This window comes from Aquarana catesbeiana, linkage group LG04 (genome assembly GCF_042186555.1).
Source record: "Aquarana catesbeiana isolate 2022-GZ linkage group LG04, ASM4218655v1, whole genome shotgun sequence".
NCBI lineage: Eukaryota > Metazoa > Chordata > Amphibia > Anura > Ranidae > Aquarana > Aquarana catesbeiana.
The window spans coordinates 216,773,208-216,784,586 of NC_133327.1; the positions used below are offsets into that span (position 1 = coordinate 216,773,208).

The 11,379-nt window shown below is 42.0% G+C and overlaps 1 protein-coding gene across 1 annotated transcript in view; it reads left to right on the plus strand.

The window, feature by feature from the left end:
- LOC141141465 (uncharacterized) overlaps nt 1-8,645 on the plus strand; it is a 63,031-nt gene extending 54,386 nt beyond the window's left edge. The window contains exon 7 of the mRNA XM_073629092.1: nt 8,492-8,645. Coding sequence (XP_073485193.1) covers nt 8,492-8,606 — 115 coding nt within the window. The 3' untranslated portion in view covers nt 8,607-8,645. The remainder of the gene's footprint in view (nt 1-8,491) is intronic.
- Nucleotides 8,646-11,379: the final 2,734 nt, after the last annotated feature.

Below are 11,379 nucleotides of genomic sequence, written 5' to 3' on the forward strand. Positions count from 1 at the left end.
ACATGTGAGGTATCGCTGTGAACATTAGAGCGAGAGCAATAATTCTAGTGCTAGACCTGTCTGTAACTCTACACATGTAATCTGTAAAAAATTTTAAAGCGTCGCCTATGAGGATTTTTAAGAACTGAAGTTTGGCGCCATTCCATGAGTGTGCGCAGTTTCAAATCATGAAATGTTAGGTATCTATTTACTCAGCGTAACATCATCTTTCACGTTATGCAAAAAAATTGGGCTAACTTTACTGTTTTGTTTCTTTTCAATGCATTAATCCATTTTTTCCCCCAAAAAAGGCATTTGAAAAATTACTGCGCAAATACCGTGCAAGATAAAAAGTTGCAATGACCACCATTTTATTCCCTAGGATTTCTGCTAAAAAAAACATATATAATATTTGTGGGTTCTGAGTGTAGCACTAACTCACGGTGGAGCTGCTGGTTTAAGCAGGTCTGTTACCTTCACTCTGCTTCCCTCTGTTTCACCGACATCGGGTCTAGGGTTCCGTTGAGTTTACCTCTGGACGACACATGCACCAACACTGGAGTACGTTTTCAATGCTTTATTAAACGAATGACTTAGGAAGTAGCAGGAAAGAGGTAGAAAGGAAACTCGCAGAAGAAACTCAAATATTCTCTGAAAGGGTTCTCTTGACAAAATGTCCCTGTAGGATTCAAATACTATCTGAAATGCGCTCCCCTTGTGGGACACACTCCTTGCTCGTCTGGATAGGCCTCTCTCACCGGTCTAGCAGCCAGTACACAGCACGAATCAAAGTCTCTGCCACAGACTTGTTTGGGAATAAAATCCGTACAATCCTCTGCCACAGGACGTATAGATTTGCGGTAGTGAATGTCAGTCACAGTGCCTGAACCTTTAAGCCGAGCCGGCAACACTATGCTGTATAGTTACTTTTGGATACATCCTCCAACCGAGTCACCAGGCCCCTCTATAGACCAGCATGCGGCGTGATCTCTCCAAGACGGGTCCTCCCCTGGGATCTCCTCGGTTGTCCAGCTTCGTCACACAGGACCGACAGCTCAGGACCATTCCTTGGCCGCGGTGGTAGGCTCCAGACAAGCCTCTGGACCCACCCCTGAGCCGCAGTAAGGTGGGCCTCCCGGACGGAGGATCACGAGGTAGCTCCTTAACCCATACCTGTCAGCCAGGAGGGCCAGCAGGTGGCTGTAAAACGAACCCCAAAATATGGCGTCTGTCCCATAAATACCCTCGCCCAGAATGCAACTCGGAGGACCACCTCCACCGAGCGTGCCTCCGGGACAGAGGAACATCCATACGCTTCAACACATTGCTTTTCCAACGCTGACCAGTAGTAACAGTGACACCCACTGGTCAGCGCGGAAACACCCGCAACGTCAGCCAAGCTGGAACAGAGGCGAACTTTTAACCTTCCTAACGCACAATTTACTAAATTTACCTAACATGCGGTAGATTGCAAATCTACCAGCGCTACATGAGTAATTTTCTAGCATGTATGATTTTTACATGTAGGAGCGAAGTGTCAGAATTGGCCTGGGTAGGAGGTGGTTAAGGATGGTGCACAGTAATATATTAAAGTTTGGTTTCTGGGTTTATATACCCTTTCAGGTTTCTTTACAACTTCCAACATTGATTTTGTTACTTTGTATTTTTTTTCTGAATAACCAGTTCCTATGTGTCTGTTTTTATTTATTGCCATGTTCATCTAATGTGTCTTGATAATACATGTGATCATTTTACCTAAATGTTGCATGTACACAAATTTAAAGCTAAGTCCAGGCAGAAAGAATATACCTCTTCATACTGTAATGGTATGCACATTAGGTCTCAGACTGGGAGAGGAAGGGGCCACACTGTGAGCCAAGGTGACTAAGTGGGGTTTAAAATATAAACTGAGGAAAATCATTAGAAGCCCCAGAAAGAAGACCCATTAGAAGACACAGAAAAATCAAGTATTTTTAAGCGCTCATTGATTTTCCATCGATGAGTCCTAAGCACACGCACCCCAATCCCTCCTTGCATGTCATAGCCCTCTCTTTTTCTGGGAGTGTCTGACTATTGTCTTTGCTAGCCAGGGTCTTCCAACCCTCCCTTCACCTCTCTATATAACCTTTTATGTAGATGTTGGAGGAGGAGCAAAGGAAAATACAGCCGACTGTTTCTTGAATGATAGGTAGTAAAAGTACTCTGTATATTTATACAGTATATATAATTTTAGAAGCATTGTGAATAGAATCAAATACATGTGTGCATTTTTTCTACAAAATTCAATGTTTCCTATGCAGAGCCAGATTTCTGCATAGCTAACAAAAGACATGGCCTAGGGCACACAATCGCCCACGTATTATTGTGCTGTCATTAACACATTTTGGAGCATAATAAAATGTTCTAGATTGTCACAGTGTCTGCCAATGCAGTCTGGCTGGAACCTCATTGTTGCTGTCCCTTTCAGCAATTTGCTGGTGGAATAGTGTACTGTACAGTGGGGACAGAAAAAATTCGGACCCCCTTAAATTTTTCACTCTTTGTTATACTGCAGCCATTTGCTAAAATCATTTAAGTTCATTTTTTTTCCTCATTAATGTACACACAGCACCCCATATTGACAGAAAAACACAGAATTGTTGACATTTTTGCAGATTTATTAAAAAAGAAAAACTTAAATATCACATGGTCCTAAGCATTCAGACCCTTTGCTCAGAATTTAGTAGAAGCACCCTTTTTATCTAATACAGCCATGAGTCTTTTTGGGAAAGATGCAACAAGATTTTCACACCTGGATTTGGGGATCCTCTGCCATTCCTCCTTGCAGATCCTCTCCAGTTCTGACAGGATGGATGGTAAACGTTGGTGGACAGCCATTTTTAGGTCTCTCCAGAGATGCTCAATTGGGTTTTAGTCAGGGCTCTGGCTGGGCCATTCAAGAACAGTCACAGAGTTGTTGTGAAGCCACTCCTTCCTTATTTTAGCTGTGTGCTTAGGGTCATTGTCTTGTTGGAAGGTAAACCTTCGACCCAGTCTGAGGTCCTGAGCACTCTGGAGAAGGTTTTCGTCCAGGATATCCCTGTACTTGGCCGCATTCATCTTTCCCCCGATTGCAACCAGTCGTTCTGTCCCTGCAGCTGAAAAACACCCCCATAGCATGATGCTGCCACCACCATGCTTCACTGTTGGGACTGTATTGGACAGGTGATGAGCAGTGCCTGGTTTTCTCCACAAATACCGTTTAGAATTAAGGCCAAAAAGTTCTATCTTGGTCTCATCAGACCAGAGAATCTTATTTCTCACCATCTTGGAGTCCTTCAGGTGTTTTTTAGCAAACTCCATGCGGGCTTTCATGTGTCTTGCATTGATGAGAGGCTTCCGTCGGGTCACTCTGCCATAAAGCCCCGACTGGTGGAGGGCTGCAGTGATGGTTGACTTTCTACAACTTTTTCCCATCTCCCGACTGCATCTCTGAAGCTCAGCCACAGTGATCTTTGGGTTCTTCTTTACCTCTCTCACTAAGGCTCTTCTCCCCCGATAGCTCAGTTCGGCCGGATGGCCAGCTCTAGGAAGGGTTCTGGTCCTCCCAAACATCTTCCATTTAAGGATTATGGAGCTCTTAGGAACCTTAAGTGCAGCAGAATTTTTTTGTAACCTTGGTCAGATCTGTGCCTTGCCACAATTCTATCTCTGTGCTCTTCAGGCAGTTCCTTTGATCTCATGATTCTCATTTGCTCTGACATGCACTGTGAGTTGTAAGGTCTTATATAGACAGGTGTGTGGCTTTCCTAATCAAGTCCAATCAGTATAATCAAACACAGCTGGACTCAAATGAAGGTGTAGAACCATCTCAAGGATGATCAGAAGAAATGGACAGCACCTGAGTTAACCTCCCTGGCGGTATGATTATTTCGGATTTTAGGTGCTGAAAGCGGTACAATTATTTTGCATGGAAATTTGGCGTTTTATATTGTAGGTCTGTAAATCTTAACAATAACACACTTAAATCTGTCCAAACCAGAGTCTAGTAGATATCCCGGGTATGATAAAGTTTGAAACACAAAAACATAAATTATAATATAATAAATAAAAATAAATAATTAAAAAAAAAAATAGTAATAAAATAAATTTCCCCACAATTCACTATCGCTCAATTCTGCAAGTGTTCTAATTTACTATCGCTGTTTTCTAGCTGGTCTAAAGCCACCTTTGACGTAAAGGGACACTTTTTGGTTGCTATGGACAATCTCCAGTTTCCAGGCAGAAAGAACAGTATATATCATATAAAACTGCATGCAGGGCATGGGCCAAAGCACTGGGGACAAAAGGGGTGTGAAATCATTTCATACAGTACTGTAATCTGTAAGATTACAGTACTGTATGTGTTATGATTTTTACTATTTTTTTAATTTGCCGCCAGGCTCCGCCCCTGTGCGTCGCGCCGCTCGCAGGGAACGGAGCCTGGCACGGAGAGGCTTCGGAGGAGGACGGAGCCCTCGGACACTGCGGGTGACATCGCAGGATCCCGGGGACAAGGTAAGTAAAGCCGCCCCAGGATCCTGCAATGCGATCCCGAGTGTGGCTCGGGGTTACCGCTAATGGTACTGAATTTTAACCCCGAGCCACACTCGGGAATACCGCCAGGGAGGTTAAATATATGAGTGTCACAGTAAAGGGTCTGAATACTTAGGACCATGTGATATTTCAGTTTTTCTTTTTTAATAAGTCTGCAAAAATGTCAACAATTCTGTGTTTTTCTGTCAATATGGGGTGCTGTGTGTACATTAATGAGGAAAAAATGAACTTAAATGATTTTAGCAAATGGCTGCAATATAACAAAGAGTGAAAAATTTAAAGGGGTCTGAATACTTTCTGTCCCCACTGTATGTGTAAAGCAGTCAGATGTGACAAAACTACCCTGCAGCTGTGTTTGTACATTTATAGGAAATCTATGCTGGTTTTCTATATTTTTTTCTTTATCTGTTAAGGTCAGGGCTAAAACAATAAGACTTTTTTCATTGTTTTAGTCGGGCAAATAAGAAATTTGCACATAACTATTTTTTAATCTATTAACCAGCTAGCAGGTAGAACTGGTGTTTTATAAAACATGTGGTTTACTGAGATCAATAGGTAAAATGTACAGATTCAAAGGGTGGGCTCATTCCCATGGTGGATGTAGTTTCTATAATGCTGGATCTCAAAATGCTAGGTCTTGTATAGACTGTAGGTTTCATGTATCAAGGTGAAATGACTTGGTGAGTCTGCTCTTGAATCAGGCACTAGGCAACATTGAGATGCAAGATTTATAGTATATGGAAAGAAGAGTGTGGCACAGCAATGGTAAGATCCAAGCATATAAAATTGTTTATTAAAAATATTTCCATAAAACCAAAGCGTTTCAGGGGTTACAACAGTGGCTAGAGTGGAATGCCTTGGGACCAACCAGAAAGAGAGATACTGTGGTTGTGTTATCTGTTTAGCATATCCATGGTGCTTTAAGAGTCCTATGTCATTTCCCTAGGTTTAGTTTTGGGTATCATCTTCCCCCTCCCATCCTAGCTAATTGCTGATTTAGTTTAAAATAAAAAAAATCCAAAATGACCTACAGTATCTCACAAAAGTGAGTACACCCCCTCACATTTTTGTAAATATTTTATTATATCTTTTCATGTGACAACACTGAAGAAATTACACTTTGCTACAATGTAAAGTAGTGAGTATATAGAATTTATAACAGTGTAAATTTGCTGTCCCCTCAAAATAACTCAACACACAGTCATTAATGTCTAAACCATTAGCAAAAAAAGTGAGTGAAAATGTCCAAATTGGGCCCAACTAGCCATTTTCCCTCCCCGGTGTCATGTGAATTGTTAGTGTTACAAGGTCTCAGGTGTGAATGGGGAGCAGGTGTGTTAATTTTGGTGTTATGGCCCTCACTCTCTAATACTGGTCACTGGAAGTTCAACATGGCACCTCAAAACACTGAGGATCTGAAAAAAATAATTGTTGCTCTACATAAAGATGGCCTGGGCTATAAGATTTCCAAAACCCTGAAACTGAGCTGCAGCATGGTGGCCAAGACCATACAGTGGTTTAACAGGACAGGTTCCCCTCAGAACAGGCCTCGCCATGGTCAACCAAAAAAGTTGAGTGCAACTGCTCAATGTCATATCCAGAGGTTGTCTTTGGGAAATAGACGTATGAGTGCTTCCAGCATTGCTGCAGAGGTTGAAGGGGTGGGGGGTCAGCCTGTCAGTGCTCACACCTTACACCTCACACTGCATCAAATTGGTCTGCATGGCTGTTGTCCCAGAAGGAAGCCTCTTCTAAAGATGATGCGCAAGAAAGCCCGCAAACAGTTTGCTGAAGACAAGCAGACTAAGGCCTCTTTCACGCGGCCGATCCGTTCAGGTCTGCCTGTCAGTTTTTTAGGCGGACCTGAACGGAGACTCCATGGAGGTCTATGGAGCGTCGGATGTCAGTGGTGACATGTCCGCTGACATCCGACCCTCTCCGATCCGAAAAAGTGTGACGGAGGAAAAACCTACTTTTCCATCCGTCTGCGGATCGGGTGACGACGGACTCTACGGTCCATCGTCATCCGATCCCCCATAGGGGAGAGCAGCGCTCTGACAGGTCCGTCTCTGCACACTGTGCAGCGACGGACCTGTCATCTGCCTGTCCGTGTGAAGGAGCCCTAAGGACATGGATTACTGGAACCATGTCCTGTGGTCTGATGAGACCAAGATAAACTTATTTGGTTCAGATGGTGTCAAACGTGTGTGGCGGCAACCAGGTGAGGAGTACAAAGACAAGTGTGTGTTGCCTACAGTCAAGCATGGTGGTGGGAGTGTCATGGTTTAGGGCTACATGAGTGCTTCCGGCACTGGGGAACTACAGTTCATTGAGGGAACCATGAATGCCAGCATGTACTGTGACATACTGAAGCAGAGCATGATCCCCTCGCTTCAGAGACTGGGCCACATGGCAGTATTCCAACATGATAATGACCCCAAACACACCTCCAGGATGACCTCTGCCTTGCTAAAGAAGCTGAGGGTAAAGGTGATGGACTGGTCAAGTATTTCTCCAAACCTAAACCCTATTGAGCATCTGTGGGGCATCCTCAAACAAAAGGTGGAGGAGCGCAAGGTCTCTAACATCCACCAGCTCTATGTTGTCATGGAGGAGTGGAAGAGGACTCCAGAGGCAATCTGTGAAGCTCTGGTGAACTCCATGCCCAAGAGGTTTAAGGCAGTGCTGGAAAATAATGGTGGCCATACAAAATATTGACATTTTGGGCCCAATTTGGACATTTCACTTAGTGGTGTACTCACTTTTGTTGCCAGCGGTTTAGACATTAATGGCTGTGTATTGAGTTATTCTGAGGGGATAGAAAATTTACACTGTTATACAAGCTGTACACTCAGTACTTTACATTGTAGCAAAGTGTAATTTCTTCAGTGTTGTCACATGAAAAGATATAATAAAATATTTACAAAAATGTGAGGGTTGTACTCACTTTTGTGAGATACTGTATGTTCATGGTCATGTGACATACCAGGCCCCAAGTCTTCTTCCATCCTGTGGAGAAGTATCTTTTTGGGTGTTCACATGGCATGGAGACTTCCTATTGGTTGTCCAGTGGCAGTTTCCTATCAGCATTTAGATGATCACAGTGGCATGATGACATCATGAAGAGGCAACTGGTAAGTGGTGAAAGACTACAGCACTGGATCCACTATTTATCATTCCAAGAAGCAGCACCGGGGAGAGAGACTGATGGCTAACTTATGTGGGTGAAAAAAAATACTTCAGTAAAAAAGTATATGTTTTAAAAAGTATTGATATGAAACATGAGTGCAAAAAATTGCTAAACATGAAAAATGAAAGTGAATGTAAACTCCATTTATGAAATTTGACCTGGGCACATCTATCTGCAGTGTAGTGCAGTGCAGCTCTCCGACAACCGAGATAAAATAAAACCAGCCTGAAATTTGTGTCTGGGGTGGTGCTATAAATAGATTAGCAGAGAGCTTGTCTATTCACAGCACAGCTCTGCACATTTCTTCCTTCCTCTGCCTATGTGGAGAGGAGGTGTGTGCCTTTGCTCCAATCAGCTGTCACACAGTGTATGCCAAGATTCCACACCCAGTGGTGTAACATGAAGGGAAAATGCTAACAAGATGTGCACTTTCTAAACAGTCTAGAAAGTTGAAGAAAGCACATATACAAGTAAAATGTATGTAAGGAGATTTGTTTCATCCCTGTGTATCATCTAAGGCTGCTCACTTCACCGGGTATATGTGAGGGTTTACATCCACTTTAAGTGAAATTAATCCAAAACCATCATAGTTTCCCTTTAATTGAAACTTGCATAGCTATTCTATTTTGTCCCTTTAGGCAGCAAAGGGATTAGCCTTCTGTTGAGGAACCATGAGCCTTTGCCTTGCATTAAACGGTGGAAATTAAGATCTTATCTGCTTTAAATATATTTTCTTTACATTTCCAGAGTATTCTCTATTTTGCCAAACTTGAAAACATTAGACGGAATTCCCAAGCTGTCAGAAGATTGGTCTGTAATAGAAGAAAGCAATTTCTTTTCAAGCAAATGCACAATTTTGTAACCATTTGATTGCAGAGGTGCCTGACATCTGTTCTTCAGACAAAGTAGATTTGACTGATAACAAGAAGAAATGTATTTTCTCAAGGTGCTAAGCACATTCTATTTTTTTATAAAAATAAATACAAATTTAAACTATAGAATGTTGGTTTATTCATTATGAGACCACGACTAGGTAAGTGGAAAACATGGGTTTATTGTTTCAGATGTCAAAAAATAAAAAGGTTTTGGAGCAAGGAGAGGTGGGGAGGAAGTGCAGTGGGACATTAGAGTGAATATGGACTAGAAGTCAACTTATGCATCTTTCTTTTCAAATTGTCACTGTTGGTTCTGGTAGGTAGTAAACACTCCATGAAATCCATATGCTATCAATCTTTTATATACATACTGGTTTGTAGGTGAGTATTGGACTTAGCATAGTTTGGACCTAAAGGTCTTTGTCTACAATGTTTGTCTTGCCTAGTGCAGCACAGTCCAAAACCTAAACTAAATCCTTGCAGCGTGCACTGATTCGCAGTGATATTCTCTTTGTTCATAGCATCTTCCACCCCAACAACTTGATTCAATATCTGATAATGTCTCATATAGAGGAAGGTTCATATACCTGCTAACTGCTTTTGGAGACGATCTAAAGCACATTTACTCTGGTGACCTGTCCAGTATGATCACCTCAAGATTTTATAAAAAAGTTTGTGATTCTTACAGTAAATAAAACCAAATCTATAACTAGTAGTACAACTCACAGAATCACAGGGTTCCAGCTATCCCAAATAGGACCTGAATTTATTATCCATACTCCCTGCAGCCACCACCAATTGTGGAAGAGACTTCCACATCCTTATTGTCCTGACAGTGAAAAACCCCTGCTCAGTTTAAGGTTAAACCGCTTCTCCTCCAGTCTCATTGTGTGGCCCCATATCCTCTTATACTCCCTGGGACTAAATTTTCCTATGCTGGAATCCCCATTGAGGTATCTGTAGATCGATATCATGTCCCCTCTCAAGCATTGCTTCTCCAGGGAGAATAAAGTTTGCAGTCTTTCCTCATACTTGAGGTCCTCCAGTCCCCTTATTAGTTTTGTTGCCCTTCTTTGGACTCTCTCAAGCTCCAGCCCATCCCTTCAGAGGACTGGTGACCAGAACTGGACAGAATACTCCAGATGTGGCCTAACCAGAGTTTTATATAGTGGCAGGATTATAGTTTTATCCCTGGAGTTTATCCCTTTCTTTATGCATGCTAATATTCTACTGGCTTTGGTAGCTGCAGCTTGACATTGCGTGCTATTGCTTGTTCTGTCATCTACTAGGATTTCCAGATCCTTTTTCATCCTTGATTCCCACAGAGGTTCTCCCCCTAGTGAGTAGTTTGCATTTATGTTTATGTTATTTGCCCCCAAGTGCATTACATTACATTTCTCCATGTTAAACCTCATTTGCCATTTGTCTGCCTGCTCCATTATTTTGTTCAGGTCATTCTGTAAAATTTCTATATTCTGATGTGAAGCTATTGCCCTGCTTATCTTTTGTATCATGTGCAAAAAACTGAGATTGAGCTATTTATCCCATCCTCTATATCATTTATGAATAAATTGAATAGAATTGGTCCCAAGACAGAACCTTGGGGTACCCTACTCGCCACAACCAACTAGTCTGAGTACATGTTATTTATCATCACCCTTTGGGCACGTCTCTGTAACCATTTTTTTGCGCAAGCACAAACCTTATGGTCCATGCCTGCAGATCTCAGCTTGTATATTAAGTGTTTATGGAGAACTATATCAAATTCTTTTTCAAAATCCAAATACACTAAGTCCACAGGCCTCCCCCTATCTAGATGGCAGCTCACTTCCTCGTAGAATGTTAGCAGATTAGTCTGGCAGGAACGACCTTTCGTAAACCCATGCTGGTTACTACTAATTATATTTTTTTTTCCTCAGTACATTTTTGGATATAGTCCCTTATCATCCCCTCCAAAAATGTACGCACTATTGATGTTAGGCTGACCGGCCTGTGCTTTCCAGGGATTTGTCTCTGCCCTTTTTTGAATATTGGTATCACATTGGCTTTTCTTCAATCAGCCGGTACCAATCCTGTCAGTATACTGTCCGCAAAGATTAGGAACAATGGTCTGGCTATAACCTGACTGAGTTCTCTGAGGACTCTCAGGTGTAAGCCATCTGGTCCTGGCGATTTATTTGTATTAAGTTTATTAAGTCTTTCCTTCACTCCGGCCTCTGTTAGCCACGAGGGTATGTCCTCTGTTGTGTCGCTTACAGTACAGTCGCGGTCGGTAAACCCCTCCTTTTCCTGCATAAAAACTGAGGAGAAGAAGGCATTTAGTACAGTTGCCTTCTTTGTGTCATCTGTAACCATCCTCCCATCCTCGTCTTTTATGTGTGCAATGTGGTCTGATTTTGCCTCTTTACTGTTAATATATCTAAAAAAATCTTAGATTTTTTTTTTACTCTCCTCCGCTTTGTGTGTCTCGTAATCTTTTTTAGCTGCCCTGATTGCATTTTACACTTCTTATTGCATTCCTTGTAGTGTTGGAATGCTGACAGTGACCCATCCCTTTATATTTTTTAAAGGCCATATTTTTCTCTTTAATGAGGCTTTCACATTACGGTTTAGCCACCCAGGTTTAATCTTTGCTCTTCTATATTTATTGCCCATTGGAATGCATGTGTGAAACCTTTGTTTAATAGTCTCCTAAAGCATTCCCATTTTTCTTCTGTGTTCGATGTTTCTAGGATTTGGTCCCAATTAATGTCATGTAGT